The sequence below is a fragment of the Entelurus aequoreus genome, linkage group LG20, assembly GCF_033978785.1.
Source record: "Entelurus aequoreus isolate RoL-2023_Sb linkage group LG20, RoL_Eaeq_v1.1, whole genome shotgun sequence".
NCBI classification, from domain to species: Eukaryota; Metazoa; Chordata; class Actinopteri; order Syngnathiformes; family Syngnathidae; genus Entelurus; species Entelurus aequoreus.
Genome location: NC_084750.1, coordinates 13216394 through 13236393, shown reverse-complemented (window position 1 = coordinate 13236393; position 20000 = coordinate 13216394). Strand labels below are relative to the sequence as shown.

At 33.5% G+C, this 20000-nt stretch overlaps 1 protein-coding gene across 4 annotated transcripts in view; it reads right to left on the bottom strand.

Moving 5' to 3' along the window:
- Positions 1–84: 84 nt before the first annotated feature.
- The window catches only part of LOC133635930 (asparagine synthetase [glutamine-hydrolyzing]-like), a 61206-nt gene continuing 41290 nt past the window's right edge, over positions 85–20000 (bottom strand). For all 4 annotated transcript variants that reach the window (XM_062029401.1, XM_062029402.1, XM_062029400.1 and 1 more), the window contains 6 exons: positions 18535–18661; positions 8589–8695; positions 4588–4688; positions 3357–3438; positions 3112–3267; positions 85–525 (listed from right to left, as the gene is read on the bottom strand). In XM_062029401.1, coding sequence (XP_061885385.1) covers positions 316–525; positions 3112–3267; positions 3357–3438; positions 4588–4688; positions 8589–8695; positions 18535–18661 — 783 coding nt within the window. In that variant the 3' untranslated portion in view covers positions 85–315. The remainder of the gene's footprint in view (positions 526–3111; positions 3268–3356; positions 3439–4587; positions 4689–8588; positions 8696–18534; positions 18662–20000) is intronic.

Genomic DNA, 20000 nt, shown 5'->3' with positions numbered 1-20000 from the left:
TATATAATAATATATATATAATATATATATAATAATATATACATATATCTATATATATATATATTATATATCTCTATATCTATATCTCTAGCTAGATATATATATCTATTTAACCCTGAAAAAAAGTTTGAGAACCACTGGAACCTAGAAAAATAAAACACTGTACTTTCATAAAGTGATTATTTGGAACCAGCATTCCACAGTTTGAAAATCACATCAATCATATTGACATTCTATCATGTAGTATATTGATGTTTTAGCATTAGTAGTACTAGTAAGTAGTACTAGTAAGTAGTACTAGTAAGTAGTACTTGCTCAGTGGTTACAGTTGAGCTTGTAGATGGCGAGTGTGCGAGCTGAGGGGTCGTTAGCTTCAATCCAGCGAGGCATCCAGAAGTGAGGCAGCCAATCAGCACGTCCAGGAAAGCGAGTGTCAAACACGTGTCGGTAGAAGCACGCTTCTTTGGTGTGAGGACGGTTGTGGGTGCAAATCTCCTTTGCCTTGGCCAGCTGCACGTCGCTCACCTGACACACACACATTGTATTTACTCTACACACACACATTGTATTTACTCTACACACACATTGTATTTACTTTACATACACACACATTGTATTTACTTTACACACACACACACATTGTATTTACTCTACACACACATTGTATTTACTTTAGTATTTACTCTACACACACATTGTATTTACTTTACACACACACATTGTATTTACTCTACACACACATTGTATTAACTTTACACATTGTATTTACTTTACACACACACATTGTATTTACTCTACACACACATTGTATTTACTTTACACACACACATTGTATTTACTTTACACACACATTGTATTTACTCTACACACACATTGTATTTACTTTACACACACATTGTATTTACTTTACATACACACACATTGTATTTACTCTACACACACACATTGTATTTACTTTACACACACACATTGTATTTACTTTACACACACACATTGTATTTACTTTACATACACACACACACATTGTATTTACTTTACACACACACACACACACACATTGTATTTACTTTACACACACACACACACATTGTATTTACTTTACACACACACATTGTATTTACTTTACACACACATTGTATTTACTTTACATACACACACACACATTGTATTTACTTTACACACACACACACACACATTGTATTTACTTTACACACACACACACACACACACACACATTGTATTTACTTTACACACACACAAACACATTGTATTTACTTTACATACACACACACATTGTATTTACTCTACACACACATTGTATTTACTTTACACACACACACACACACACATTGTATTTACTTTACATACACACACACATTGTATTTACTCTACACACACATTGTATTTACTTTACACACACACACACACACATTGTATTTACTTTACATACACACACATTGTATTTACTCTACACACACACATTGTATTTACTTTACACACACACACATTGTATTTACTTTACACACACACACACACATTGTATTTACTTTACACACACACAAACACATTGTATTTACTCTACACACACATTGTATTTACTTTACATACACACACACATTGTATTTACTCTACACACACATTGTATTTACTTTACATACACACACACATTGTATTTACTCTACACACACATTGTATTTACTTTACATACACACACACATTGTATTTACTCTACACACACATTTTATTTACTCTACACACACACATTGTATTTACTCTACACACACATTGTATTTACTTTACACACACACACACACATTGTATTTACTTTACACACACACACACATTGTATTTACTTTACACACACACAAACACATTGTATTTACTTTACATACACACACACATTGTATTTACTCTACACACACATTGTATTTACTTTACACACACACACACACACATTGTATTTACTTTACCTACACACACACACATTGTATTTACTCTACACACACATTGTATTTACTTTACACACACACACACACACATTGTATTTACTTTACATACACACACATTGTATTTACTCTACACACACACATTGTATTTACTTTACACACACACACACATTGTATTTACTTTACACACACACACACACACACATTGTATTTACTTTACACACACACACACACACATTGTATTTACTTTACACACACACAAACACATTGTATTTACTCTACACACACATTGTATTTACTTTACATACACACACACATTGTATTTACTCTACACACACATTGTATTTACTTTACATACACACACACATTGTATTTACTCTACACACACATTGTATTTACTTTACACACACACACACACATTGTATTTACTTTACACACACACACACACACACATTGTATTTACTTTACACACACACATTGTATTTACTTTACACATACACACACATTTTATTTACTACACGTACACACATTGTATTTACTTTACACACACACACATGTTATTTACTCATCTATCTAGTATGAACGTTGCACAAATTATGCAGTTATCACTTTCCAGTTCTGTGATACGGTAATACTGTAATATTGCTATGCTGTGGTACTGTAATATTGCTACAGTATACTGTGGTACTGTAATATTGCTATGCTGTGGTACTATAATATTGCTACAGTATACTGTGGTACTGTAATATTGCTATGCTGTGATATTGTAATACTGTTAAATTGCTATACTGTAATACTATTTGCTCATCTATCTATTTTGAAAGTTGGCCAAATGATAGTTATCACATTACAGTTCTGGGATCACATATTATGATACTGCCTTACTATTGCTAGTCGTTCTCTTTCAAGAGTTGGTCATATGATGCAGATATCACTTTATACTTCTGTGATACTGCTATACTGTAGTCATGTGATACTATTTGCTCATCTCTCTATTTTGAAAGTGGGTCACATGATGCAGTTATCGCTTCATAGTTATGTGATACTGTAGTAAAGTGATACTGCGATACTGTATGCTCATCTTTCTATTATGAACGATGGTCAATGGTCACATTACAGTTCCGTCATACTGTGATACTGTCCAACGTGATGTAGGTGTGCTTACCACAGAGTGGAGGTGCTCCTCCAGGAAGATGTACCAGGACTTCTTCTCCGACATGACTCCATCACTGAAGGCTTCTTTACGTCGCCACAGAATCTCATCAGGGATCAGATTTTGACCTTTGAAGGCGTCCCTCAGAAGGAACTTCTCCACTCCGTGCTGCTCACAGAGACGATACGTGTGAGGACTACGATACCTTCCATTCAGTCGCACACCATCAATCTCATGAAAAGTTCCATTCTGCCTACCCTTGGAGTCCTCATCTCAGGTGGCAGTGACAGGAAGTAAGCACTCAGTCTGTGGTCCAGGAAAGGCACTCTGAGCTCCAACCTACATCATAATCATATTACAGGTGTGTCGCAATCCATCATTTACAGGTGTGTCGTAATCCATCATATTACAGGTGTGTCGCAATCCATCATATTACAGGTGTGTCGCAATCAATCATATTACAGGTGTGTCGCAATCCATCATATTACAGGTGTGTCGCAATCAATCATATTACAGGTGTGTCGCAATCAATCATATTACAGGTGTGTCGTAATCCATCATATTACAGGTGTGTCGCAATCAATCATATTACAGGTGTGTCGCAATCCATCATATTACAGGTGTGTCGCAATCCATCATATTACAGGTGTGTCGCAATCAATCATATTACAGGTGTGTCGTAATCAATCATATTACAGGTGTGTCGCAATCAATCATATTACAGGTGTGTCATAATCAATCATATTACAGGTGTGTCGTAATCAATCATATTACAGGTGTGTCGCAATCCATCATATTACAGGTGTGTCGCAATCAATCATATTACAGGTGTGTCGCAATCCATCATATTACAGGTGTGTCGCAATCAATCATATTACAGGTGTGTCATAATCAATCATATTACAGGTGTGTCGTAATCAATCATATTACAGGTGTGTCGTAATCCTTCATATTACAGGTGTGTCGTAATCCATCATATTACAGGTGTGTCATAATCAATCATATTACAGGTGTGTCGTAATCCATCATATTACAGGTGTGTCGTAATAAATCCATCATATTAAAGGTGTGTCGTAATAAGTCCATCATATTACAGGTGTGTCATAATAAGTCCATCATATTAAAGGTGTGTCGTAATAAGTCCATCATATTACAGGTGTGTCATAATAAGTCCATCATATTAAAGGTGTGTCATAATAAGTCCATCATATTACAGGTGTGTCATAATAAGTCCATCATATTACAGGTGTGTCATAATGTGTCCATCATATTACAGGTGTGTCATAATCAATCATATTACAGGTGTGTCATAATAAGTCCATCATATTACAGGTGTGTCATAATAAGTCCATCATATTACAGGTGTGTCATAATGTGTCCATCATATTACAGGTGTGTCATAATAAGTCCATCCCATTACAGGTGTGTCATAATAAATGACATTACAGGTGTGTCATAATAAATGACATTACAGGTGTGCATACGTACCCGTGTGCAGCAGTGGTGCGATCAGCTCTCAGGTTATCAAACAAGTAAAGTTCTTTCAGCAGTCTAACACTTTCTTCTGATCCTGCCTCCGCACTTGGAGCCTGGACAAGGACATCATATTTCATATCATTATGTAAGTGTGTACTTTATAGGATTATGTGTGTACTCTACATGTTTGAATATGATCATGTGTGTACTTTCTATGATCATGTGTGTACTGTATGTATGTACTCTACATGTTTGAATATCATGGCAATAAATGTCATGTTTATGATTAAGTATATTGCATTTTTAATGGTACTGTACTATACAATTATTGTACTGTACTATACAATTAGTGTACTGTACTAATAGTGTACGTACTAATACTGTACTGTAGTAATACTGTACAGTTCTAATACTGTGCTGTACTAATACTGTCTGTCTGTACTGTACAGGTACTTTACTAATACTGTACTGTACTAATACTGCTGTGTATAGTACTGTACTAATACTGCTGTGTACTGTACTGTAGTAATACTGCTGTGTACAGTACTTTGCTAATACTGGTGTGTACAGTACTGTAGTAATACTGCTGTGTATAGTACTGTACTAATACTGCTGTGTACTGTACTGTAGTAATACTGCTGTGTACAGTACTGTACTAATACTGCTGTGTACAGTACTGTACTAATACTGCTGTGTACTGTACTGTAGTAATACTGCTGTGTACAGTACTTTGCTAATACTGGTGTGTACAGTACTGTAGTAATACTGCTGTGTACAGTACTGTAGTAATACTGGTGTGTATAGTACTGTGCTAATACTGGTGTGTACAGTACTGTAGTAATACTGCTGTGTACAGTACTGTGCTAATACTGGTGTGTATAGTACTGTGCTAATACTGGTGTGTACAGTACTGTAGTAATACTGCTGTGTACAGTACTGTGCTAATACTGCTGTGTACTGTACTGTAGTAATACTGCTGTGTACAGTACTGTACTAATACTGCTGTGTATAGTACTGTACTAATACTGCTGTGTACTGTACTGTAGTAATACTGCTGTGTACAGTACTTTGCTAATACTGGTGTGTACAGTACTGTAGTAATACTGCTGTGTACAGTACTGTAGTAATACTGGTGTGTACAGTACTGTGCTAATACTGGTGTGTACAGTACTGTAGTAATACTGCTGTGTACAGTACTGTGCTAATACTGCTGTGTACAGTACTTTGCTAATACTGGTGTGTACAGTACTGTAGTAATACTGCTGTGTACAGTACTGTAGTAATACTGGTGTGTACAGTACTGTGCTAATACTGGTGTGTACAGTACTGTAGTAATACTGCTGTGTACAGTACTGTGCTAATACTGGTGTGTATAGTACTGTGCTAATACTGCTGTTTACAGTACTGTGCTAATACTGGTGTGTACAGTACTGTGGTAATACTGCTGTGTACAGTACTGTACTGCTGTGTACTGATCTAATCAATGTATCTTCTAACTTTTGACTGATGAACAAAAAGCCTCAAAATGTAGACTCATGTAGACAACTCTGTGTGTGTGTGTGTGTGCGTGCGTGTGTGTGTGCGTGCGTGCGTGCATGTGTGTATAATACAAGAAGTAGTAGTAACGTGTGTGTGTATAATACAAGAAGTAGTAGTAATGTGTGTGTGTATAATACAAGAAGTAGTAGTAATGTGTGTGTGTATAATGCAAGAAGTAGTAGTAATGTGTGTGTGTGTATAATACAAGAAGTAGTAGTAATGTGTGTGTGTGTATAATACAAGTAGTAGTAGTAATGTGTGTGTGTATAATACAAGAAGTAGTAGTAATGTGTGTGTGTGTGTAATACAAGTAGTAGTAGTAATGTGTGTGTATAATACAAGAAGTAGTAGTAATGTGTGTGTGTATAATACAAGAAGTAGTAGTAATGTGTGTGTGTATAATACAAGAAGTAGTAGTAATGTGTGTGTGTATAATACAAGAAGTAGTAGTAATGTGTGTGTGTGTATAATACAAGAAGTAGTAGTAATGTGTGTGTGTATAATACAAGAAGTAGTAGTAATGTGTGTGTGTATAATACAAGAAGTAGTAGTAATGTGTGTGTGTATAATACAAGAAGTAGTAGTAATGTGTGTGTGTGTATAATACAAGAAGTAGTAGTAATGTGTGTGTGTATAATACAAGAAGTAGTAGTAATGTGTGTGTGTGTGTGTAATACAAGTAGTAGTAGTAATGTGTGTGTATAATACAAGAAGTAGTAGTAATGTGTGTGTATAATACAAGAAGTAGTAGTAATGTGTGTGTGTATAATACAAGAAGTAGTAGTAATGTGTGTGTGTGTGTAATACAAGTAGTAGTAGTAATGTGTGTGTATAATACAAGAAGTAGTAGTAATGTGTGTGTATAATACAAGAAGTAGTAGTAATGTGTGTGTGTGTATAATACAAGTAGTAGTAGTAATGTGTGTGTGTATAATACAAGAAGTAGTAGTAATGTGTGTGTGTATAATACAAGAAGTAGTAGTAATGTGTGTGTGTATAATACAAGAAGTAGTAGTAATGTGTGTGTGTGTATAATACAAGTAGTAGTAGTAATGTGTGTGTGTGTGTATAATACAAGTAGTAGTAGTAATGTGTGTGTGTATAATACAAGAAGTAGTAGTAATGTGTGTGTGTATAATACAAGTAGTAGTAGTAATGTGTGTGTGTATAATACAAGAAGTAGTAGTAATGTGTGTGTGTGTATAATACAAGTAGTAGTAGTAATGTGTGTGTGTATAATACAAGAAGTAGTAGTAATGTGTATGTGTATAATACAAGAAGTAGTAGTAATGTGTGTGTGTATAATACAAGAAGTAGTAGTAATGTGTGTGTGTATAATGCAAGAAGTAGTAGTAATGTGTGTGTGTATAATGCAAGAAGTAGTAGTAATGTGTGTGTGTGTATAATACAAGAAGTAGTAGTAATGTGTGTGTGTATAATACAAGAAGTAGTAGTAATGTGTGTGTGTATAATACAAGAAGTAGTAGTAATGTGTGTGTGTATAATGCAAGAAGTAGTAGTAATGTGTGTGTGTGTGTATAATACAAGAAGTAGTAGTAATGTGTGTGTGTATAATACAATAAGTAGTAGTAATGTGTGTGTGTATAATACAAGAAGTAGTAGTAATGTGTGTGTGTATAATACAAGAAGTAGTAGTAATGTGTGTGTATAATACAAGAAGTAGTAGTAATGTGTGTGTGTATAATACAAGAAGTAGTAGTAATGTGTGTGTGTGTGTAATACAAGTAGTAGTAGTAATGTGTGTGTGTGTATAATACAAGAAGTAGTAGTAATGTGTGTGTATAATACAAGAAGTAGTAGTAATGTGTGTGTGTATAATACAAGAAGTAGTAGTAATGTGTGTGTGTGTGTAATACAAGTAGTAGTAGTAATGTGTGTGTATAATACAAGAAGTAGTAGTAATGTGTGTGTATAATACAAGAAGTAGTAGTAATGTGTGTGTGTGTATAATACAAGTAGTAGTAGTAATGTGTGTGTGTATAATACAAGAAGTAGTAGTAATGTGTGTGTGTATAATACAAGAAGTAGTAGTAATGTGTGTGTGTGTGTGTGTGTGTGTGTGTGTGTGTGTGTGTGTGTGTGTGTATAATGCAAGAAGTAGTAGTAATGTGTGTGTGTGTATAATGCAAGAAGTAGTAGTAATGTGTGTGTGTATAATACAAGAAGTAGTAGTAATGTGTGTGTGTGTGTGTGTGTGTGTGTGTGTGTGTGTGTATAATGCAAGAAGTAGTAGTAATGTGTGTGTGTGTATAATGCAAGAAGTAGTAGTAATGTGTGTGTGTATAATACAAGAAGTAGTAGTAATGTGTGTGTGTATAATACAAGTAGTAGTAGTAATGTGTGTGTGTATAATACAAGTAGTAGTAGTAATGTGTGTGTGTATAATACAAGAAGTAGTAGTAATGTGTGTGTGTGTGTAATACAAGTAGTAGTAGTAATGAAGTACAACTGACCTTGTGAAAGTACATGTAACCTTGAGTGAGTTCATCTGAACCTTCTCCTGAGAAGATGACAACACTGTCTGTCTGCTCTCTGATGTACTTGCTAATCAAATACATGCCTGCAGGAACAGCAAATATACCTCATTACACCGTACTATACTACAGTACACTATACTATTCTACACTACATCATACTACACTACATTACACCATACTACACTACATTACACCGTACTATACTACATTACACCATACTACACTACATTACACCGTACTATACTACATTACACCATACTACACTACATTACACCGTACTACACTACATTACACCCTACTACACTACATTACACCGTACTATACTACACTACACCATACTACACTACATTACACCGTACTACACTACATTACACCATACTACACTACATTACACCGTACTATACTACATTACACCCTACTACACTACATTACACCGTACTATACTACACTACACCATACTACACTACATTACACCGTACTACACTACATTACACCCTACTACACTACATTACACCGTACTACACTACATTACATCATACTACACTACATTACACCGTACTACACTACATTACACCGTACTACACTACATTACATCATACTACACTACATTACACCATACTACACTACATTACACCGTACTACACTACATTACACCATACTACACTACATTACACCGTACTACACTACATTACACCGTACTACACTACATTACACCGTACTACACTACATTACACCGTACTATACTACATTACACCGTACTACACTACATTACACCATACTACACTACATTACACTACATTACACCACACTACACTACATTACACCGTACTACACTACATTACACCGTACTATACTACACTACACCATACTACACTACATTACACCGTACTACACTACATTACACCGTACTACACTACACCATACTACACTACATTACACCGTACTACACTACATTACACCGTACTACATTACACCGTACTACACTACATTACACCATACTACACTACATTACACCGTACTACACTACATTACACCGTACTACACTACATTACACCGTACTATACTACATTACACCACACTACACTACATTACACCACACTACACTACATTACACCGTACTACACTACATTACACCATACTACACTACACCATACTATACTATACTACACTACACCATACTATACTACACTACACCATACTACACTATACTAGACTATACTACACTACACCATGCTACACTACGCCATACTATACTAGACTACAGTATACTACACTACACTATATTATACCACACTACACTACATTACACCATACTACACTACACTAGACTACAGTATACTACACTATACTAGACTGCACTATACCACACTACATTACACCATACTACACTATACTATACTATGCTAGACTACACTATACCAAACTACATTGCACTCTACTAGACTACACTATACTAGACTACAGTATACTACACTACATTACACCATACTACACTATACTATATTATACCACACTACACTACACTATACTATATTATACCACATTACACTAGACTACAGTATATTACACTAAACTATACAATATTATACCAACACTACACTAGACTACTGTATACTACACTACATTACACCATACTACACTACACTAAGCTATACCACACTACACTAGACTACAGTATACTACACTACACTATACTATATTATACCACACTACACTAGACTACAGTATACTACACTATACCATACTACACTACACTATACTATATTATACCACACTACACTACACTACAGTATACTACACTACACTAGACTACACTATAAGTCCAAAACCTGCAGGAATGTACTTGCAAACCAAATACATGCCTGCCGGAACAGGAAATATACCTCATTATACCATACCATACTACACTACATTATATTATACTATACTACACTATACTATACCATACTACACCACACTATACTATACCATACTACACTACACTATATTATGCTATACTACACTATACTATATCATGCTGCACTACACTATATTATACTATACTACACTATACTATACCATACTACACTACACTATATTATACTATACTACACTATGCTATACCATACTACACTACACTATATTATAGCATGCTACACTATACTAGACTACAGGATACCAAGTACTTTGCTGGCCTATATTTGACTATACTATTGTATACTTGTTGGCCTATATTTGACTATACTATAGCATACTTTGATCGCCTATATTTGACTATACTATAGTATACTTTGCAGCCTATATATTTGACTATACTATAGTATACTTTGCTCGCCTATATTTGACTATACTATAGTACACTTTGCTAGCCTATATTTTATTATACTACAGTACACTTTGCTAGCCTATATTTGACTATACTACAGTACTTTGCTCGCCTATATTTGACTATACTATAGTATACTTTGCTCGCCTATATTTGACTGTACTATAGTATACTTTGCTCGTCTATATTTGACTATACTATAGTATACCTTGCTAGCCTATATTTGACTATACTATAGTATACTTTGCTAGCCTATATTTGACTATACTATAGTATACTTTGCTAGCCTATATTTGACTATACTATAGTACACTTTGCTCGCCTATATTTGACTATACTATAGTACACTTTGCTAGCCTATTTTTTATTATACTACAGTACACTTTGCTAGCCTATATTTGACTATACTATAGTATACTTTGCTCGCCTATATTTGACTATACTATAGTATACTTTCCCATACTATACTATATTTTACTATGCTATACTATATTATATTTGACTATACTGTAGTATACTTTGCTAGCCTATATTTGACTATATTATAGTATACTTTGCTCGCCTATATTTGACTATACTATAGTATACTTTGCTAGCCTATATTTGACTATACTATAGTATACTTTGCTAGCCTATATTTGGCTATACTATAGTATACTTTGCTAGCCTATATTTGACTATACTATAGTACACTTTGCTCGCCTATATTTGACTATACTATAGTACACTTTGCTAGCCTATTTTTTATTATACTACAGTACACTTTGCTAGCCTATATTTGACTATACTATAGTATACTTTGCTCGCCTATATTTGACTATACTATAGTATACTTTCCCATACTATACTATATTTTACTATGCTATACTATATTATATTTGACTATACTGTAGTATACTTTGCTAGCCTATATTTGACTATACTATAGTATACTTTGCTCGCCTATATTTGACTATACTATAGTATACTTTGCTAGCCTATATTTGACTATACTATAGTATACTTTGCTAGCCTATATTTGGCTATACTATAGTATACTTTGCTAGCCTATATTTGACTATACTATAGTATACTTTGCTAGCCTTTATTTGACTATACTATAGTATACTTTGCTAGCCTATATTTGACTATACTATAGTATACTTTGCTAGCCTATATTTGACTATACTATAGTATATTTTGTTAGCCTATATTTGACTATACTATAGTATACTTTGCTAGCCTATATTTGACTATACTATAGTATACTTTGCTCGCCTATATTTGACTATACTATAGTATACTTTGATCGCCTATATTTGACTATACTATAGTATACTTTGCTAGCCTATATTTGACTATACTATAGTATTCTTTGCTCGCCTATATTTGACTATACTATAGTATATTTTGTTAGCCTATATTTGACTATACTATAGTATACTTTGCTAGCCTATATTTGACTATACTATAGTATACTTTGCTCGCCTATATTTGACTATACTATAGTATACTTTGCTCGCCTATATTTGACTACACTATAGCATACTTTGCTAGTCTATATTTGACTATACTATATTTTACTATGCTATACTATATTATATTTGGCTATACTATAGTATACTTTCCCATACTATACTATATTTTACTATGCTATACTATATTATATTTGACTATACTATACTTTGCTAACCTATATTTGACTATACTATAGTACACTTTGCTCGCCTATATTTGACTATACTATAGTACACTTTGCTAGCCTATATTTGACTATACTACAGTATACTTTGCTAGCCTATATTTGACTATACTATAGTATACTTTGCTAGCCTATATTTGACTATACTATAGTATACTTTGCTAGCCTATATTTGACTATACTATAATATACTATGCTCGCCTATATTTGACTAAACTATAGTATACTTTGCTCGCCTATATTTGACTATACTATACTTTGCTAGCCTATATTTGACTATAGCAGGGGTCACCAACCTTTTTGAAACCAAGGGCTACTTCTTGGGTACTGATTAATGCGAAGGGCTACCAGTTAGATACACACTTAAATAAATTGCCAGAAATAGCCAATTTGCTCAATTTACCTTTAACTCTGTTATTATTAATAATTAATGATATTTATCTTTGTAGAAACACTGATCATCTTAATGATTTCTCACAATAAATATATATAGAAACAGATAAATATCAATATGCAACACTTTATTTTTATATTTTCTCTAAGTGCACATTTTTCAAATTGAACATTTCCAAATGATCACTTCTAAGACAGTCTTGTGAAATCACAATATCCCATTTTAACTAGCTAGCCACTAACATTTTTTAACAAATCATGAATTACTTTGCACCATGTTTGTACAAATAATAACTCATGTAAAATACAAAAGTAAACTCTCAAATTTTTAAATCATGTCACACTTTGAACTGGACACCAAATCTGTTATCTGTTTCTTTGTCAGTTAGTGGGAAGCCTGGCATTGCATGCTGTTAACTAGTGTGTTGTACTCTGGTGTGTAACTTGACACTGCAACTCTGAGTGAGTCTTGCAGATGTGCATCAGTGAGGCGTGTTCTGTGTTTGTTCTTGATGGAGTTTATGTCAGAAAAGGCTGATTCACAAAGATAAGATTTTTCCTCATTGTTTGCGGAACCTTAATCTTTTGGACATATTTTCACAGCAATCTGGCCTTAAGCTTAATTATGATAAATGTAAAATGTTAAGGATCGGAAATCTAAAGGGAACGTCCTTTCGAATGGAATGCAAAGTGCTTGTTTTGTGGACAGATGGACCAGTTAACATACTTGGTGTTGTTGTCCCAGAAAATCTGGAAGATCTAGGCTCAGTAAATTATGATAATCGACTAAGAAAGCTGGACAAAATTATGCAATTATGGAAAGAGAAATCCCTAACCTTGTATGGTAAAATGTCTATTGCCAACTCGTTAATTATTCCTCAATTTATTTATTAGTTTTTGTCATTACCAGCTCTATCACAAAACTTTTTTAAGATTTATGAGCGGAGGGTCTTCGATTTTGTCTGGAACGGCAAACCAGAAAAGATTAAAAGAAAGGTTTTGTACAAAGAGTATGAATATGGGGGCCTGAAACTTCTCAACCTTGAAGCTATGTGTCTGTCTTTAAAAGCATCAATTGTTCCAAAGATGTATTTAAACATTGAGTGGTACACAAATGTCCTGTTGGACAAAAAACATGTACTGTATCAAAAGAAATTGTATCCTTTTTTACAAGTGATCCCCTCCCAGAGAGTCTGCTGGGAAACATGGCGGGGTTCATAAAGGAAACAATCCACTCATAGTGGTGTTTTCAATTTTATGTGCCAGAAAAAAGAGACGATATTTTGCAGCAGTTAATATGGATGAACTCTAATATTGTAATAGATGGAAAGCCTTTCTTTTGGAAAAATATGTTTGAAAGAGGAATCATTTTTGTCAATGATATTATCAATGAGAATGGTAAAATTATGAAGTATGATGAATTTAGGTATGGTGATGCTTGCTCAAGCTTTTCATTTTATCAACTAACTGGAGTAATTGGGAAAAGATGGAAACAAATAATTAATTGTGGAACTACTAAATTATTAGTTTGTAAACCTCTAATAAGAAATTCTAGTTGGCAAAAAGGAATTAAAATAAATAGAAAAATATATAATTTTTATTTAATAAAGAAATCTTTGAAGGCTGCCTCATTCAACACAAATGGAAAATGGGAGGACTTTTTTGACTGCCCGTTGCCATGGGATGCCATAGTCAAACTAATCTATAAAACCACTATCGATGTGCAAAATCGTTATTTTCAAATTTAAATTATTTATAACTTCTTACCCACAGGGAAAATGTTAAAATTATGGAATATGACAGAGTCAGATGATTGCCGATTTTGTTGTCAGGAGCCTGAATCCACCCTGCATTTGTTTTGGTATTGTCATATTGTGTCTTTGTTTTGGGTGGAAGTTGAAAAAATGTGTTTAAGGATTGGTGTGTTTATGAAGCTTAATGTGGTTTCTGTTATTTTAGGAGAGTTCATTGACAATCAATTTAGTCAATTTAATTATAGTACTCTGTAAAATGTTTATTTTTAAGGCCAAAAACATTGCATACTTTGCATTCACTTAGTATTACTTTCTTTAAAACATTTATTCAGTATTTTCTAACTTTAGAAAGTTACATGGTTGAAAACGATAATGATGCCAAAAAACATTAAAAAAAAGATGAGAAGTCCTCAAAGGCTTATTTTGAAAGTATAATTATGTTTATAGATTATATGATATCTGTTGTTGTGTTCCCTAATTTGAGTGACCTGGACATAATCTGGACTGTACATAAATGCTTATTTTGAAAATGTAATTTTGTTTATAAATTATATGCAATCTGTTGTGTTCCCTAATTTTTTTCTGTGTACATGAATGAAGGTGTGTGTTGCTGAGTCCGACTTGGACATTATCTGGACTGGGCCTGGTTTAAAAAACCCTTTAAACAAATCTAATTTCACTGACAACCTGGTCTGTTGAAGATAAGGCCCTTTTTTTAAAAATAAAATAAAATAAGATAAATAAATAAAAAACATTTTCTTGGAAAAAAAAGAAAGTAAACCAATATAAAAATAATTACATAAAAAATGGTAATTAATGAAAATGTTAGTGGACCAGCAGCCTATACAATCATGTGTGCTTCAGGGACTGTGTCCCTTGCAGATGTGTTGTCTATGTTGTGGGAACCAGAATATTGGTAGCAGAAAGAAATAACCCCTTTTGTGTGAGTGGGTGTGGATGAGTGTGCATGGGGGAGGTTGTTTGGGTTGATGCACTGATTGAAAGTGTATCTTGTGTTTTTTCTATGTAGATTTAATTTAAAAAATAAAAAAATTAAAAAAAATTTTTTTTTTTTTTTTTTAGAACAGGCCCGCGGGCGACTCATCTGGTCCTTACGGGCGACCTGGTGCCCGCGGGCACCGCGTTGGTGACCCCTGGACTATAGTATACTTTGCAAGCCTATATTTGACTATAGTATACTTTGCTAGCCTATATTTGACTATAGTATACTTTGCAAGCCTGTATTTGACTATACTATAGTATATTTTGTTAGCCTATATTTGACTATACTATAGTATACTTTGCTAGCCTATATTTGACTATACTATAGTATACTTTGCTAGCCTATATTTGACTATACTATAGTATTCTTTGCTCGCCTATATTTGACTATACTATAGTATATTTTGTTAGCCTATATTTGACTATACTATAGTATACTTTGCTAGCCTATATTTGACTATACTATAGTATACTTTGCTCGCCTATATTTGACTATACTACAGTATACTTTGCTCGCCTATATTTGACTATACTATAGCATACTTTGCTAGTCTATATTTGACTATACTATATTTTACTATGCTATACTATATTATATTTGGCTATACTATAGTATACTTTCCCATACTATACTATATTTTACTATGCTATACTATATTATATTTGACTATACTATACTTTGCTAACCTATATTTGACTATACTATAGTACACTTTGCTCGCCTATATTTGACTATACTATAGTACACTTTGCTAGCCTATATTTGACTATACTACAGTATACTTTGCTAGCCTATATTTGACTATACTATAGTATACTTTGCTAGCCTATATTTGACTATACTATAGTATACTTTGCTAGCCTATATTTGACTATACTATAATATACTATCCTCGCCTATATTTGACTAAACTATAGTATACTTTGCTCGCCTATATTTGACTATACTATACTTTGCTAGCCTATATTTGACTATAGTATACTTTGCAAGCCTATATTTGACTATAGTATACTTTGCTAGCCTATATTTGACTATAGTATACTTTGCAAGCCTGTATTTGACTATACTATAGTATATTTTGTTAGCCTATATTTGACTATACTATAGTATACTTTGCTAGCCTATATTTGACTATACTATAGTATACTTTGCTCGCCTATATTTGACTATACTATAGCATACTTTGCTAGTCTATATTTGACTATACTATATTTTACTATGCTATACTATATTATATTTGGCTATATTATAGTATACTTTCCCATACTATACTATATTTTATTATGCTATACTATATTATATTTGTCTATACTGTAGTATACTTTGCTAGCCTATATTTGACTATACTATAGTATACTTTGCTAGCCTATATTTGACAATACTATAGTATACTTTGCTAGCCTATATTTGACTATACTATACTTTGCTAGCCTATATTTGACTATACTATACTTTGCTAGCCTATATTTGACTATACTATAGTATACTTTGCTAGCCTATATTTGACTATACTATAGTATACTTTGCTCGCCTATATTTGACTATACTATAGTATATTTTGTTAGCCTATATTTGACTATACTATAGTATACTTTGCTAGCCTATATTTGACTATACTATATTTTACTATGCTATACTATATTCCTATATATATTTATATATATATATTTGACTATACTATAGTATACCTCCCCATACTATATTTTACTATGCTATACTATATTATATTTGACTATACTATAGTATACTTTGCTAGCCTATATTTGACTATACTATAGTATACTTTGCTAGCCTATATTTGACTATACTATAGTATACTTTGCTAGCCTATATTCGACTATACTATAGTATACTTTGCTAGCCTATATTTCACTATAATATATTATACTTTGCTAGCCTATATTTCACTATACTATATTTTACTATGCTATACTATATTATATTTGGCTATCCTATAGTATACTTTCCCATACTATACTATATTTTACTATGCTATACTATATTATATTTGACTATACTATAGTATACTTTCCCATAATATACTATATTTTACTATGCTATACTATATTTGACTATACTATAGTATAATTTGCTAGCCTATATTTGACTATACTATAGTATACTTTGCTAGCCTATATTTGACTATACTATAGTATACTTTGCTAGCCTATATTTGACTATACTTGCTAGCCTATATTTGACTATACTATAGTATACTTTGCTAGCCTATATTTGACTATACTTTGCTAGCCTATATTTGACTATACAATAGTATACTTTGCTAGCCTATATTTGACTATACTTGCTAGCCTATATTTGACTATACTATAGTATACTTTGCTCGCCTATATTCAACTATACTATAGTATACTTTGCTAGCCTATATTTGACTATACTATATTTTATTATGCTATACTATATTATATTTGGCTATACTATAGCATACTTCCCCATACTATACTATATTTTACTATGCTATACTATATTATATTTGACTATACTATAGTATACTTCCCCATACTATATTATATTTACTATGCTATACTATATTATATTTGGCTACACTATAGTATACTTTCCCATACTATACTATATTTACTATGCTATACTATATTATATTTGGCTATACTATCGTATACTTTGCTAGTGTTGCTCTAAAGGCGTGTTCATCGCTGTTCTAATCCTGTTATTTTGACAACAAATGACCAGTATTGTGAGTGTAGTAGTAAAACATGAGTGTAGTAGTAAAACATGAGTGTAGTAGTAAAACATGAGTTAGTACTCACCGACGGAGGCGCGTATGGTGGTGATGTCGTAGGTCTCGAGGCTGACGATGACTTCCTCCACTGCTCTGATGCCTTCTTCTGCACTGAAGTTGACTTCATGGTGCTCACTGCCGATGTGAGCGGCCACCTTGGACATCAACCTTCTTGTTACTTCAACACAACTTTGCAAAACATTCTTCTTGGTCAGGACAAAAACACAAGTTGGTTTAGGAACTAGAAATATTCCCAGTTTTCCCGAGATTCCATAATACAATTTCTCAATTGAAAAACTGTTACTACTTCAACATTTCTTGACCCAATTAAACAATACCAACACATCCAAATCATCTCATTCAGGACATTCATGCTCCTTTTTTTTAATCCCGCATTTCCCAAAATTCCAGGAAGTTCCCATTAAAATGAACGGGACATTTTTCCACCTGTTCAAACAACACATTCCACTCATCCTGGACATTCAAAAGAACACTTTCCCAAGTTCCAAACCAAATTCCGGTTTTTCTGGAGATTCAAACTCTTCAACATTCAAACATTCCAACTATTCTTACATTCATCCTACATTCTGTCAGCGTTTCAGTTCAACTTCAACATTGGAGCATTCACACGCAATCCCTTCAGGAATTGCTTCATCGAGTTGATGATAATAATTCAAGTACTCTGAACAAAAATATAAACGCCTGAAACCCCCAATAAAGCCAAAATGCACATTTCTGTGCAATAATGATGCAGTTTAATCAGCATCTCGATATGCCACACCTGCGAGGTGGGACGGATTATCTTGGCAAATAAGAAATGCTCACTAACACAGATTTAGACAGATTTGTGAACAATATTTGAGAGGAATAGATCTTTGAGTTCAAATCATGAAAAATGGGAGCAAAAACAAAAGTGTTGCGCTTATATTTTTGTTCAATGTAAGAAAAGTCTTCCTGGCTCTGGATCTCCTACCAGATTTCTCTGATGGTGTAAGGACGATTGTGAGAAAACCGAAGGAGCAGCCCAGAAAACCAAATCTACTTAATGTTGTGTAAGCAAAGTATAAATAAAACACTTGATCGAATATTAACATGACACGTGTACTTTCTGAACTTGGACAATCAAGACCTGAATGACTCACACTCAAGACTGGAACTGATTCACTATTGAGTGCTCAATGGTTTTTGGTCTACAATCTGAATTTAATGACTTGTGGAACCTTGGATGAGAACCTCCTGGTTCAGTAAATGGTCCCTGGACAGGTCCTCAGCATGACAATAACCCAAACCTTGTGCCAGGGAAAGAAAGGTGTGGGCCAAGAAGAAGTCTTGGGGTCTTAATCCCTTTGACAATCCGTGGAACTTTTGAGTTGCCAAGCAACAGCCTGGAAACCCTCAGGGTTTAGAAAGTATCTGTGGTGACCGACTACATCTGATCTCTGCTTGCCATCAAGGCTTTCCAGATGAAGTACTAAACCATCTTTGGCCATCAAA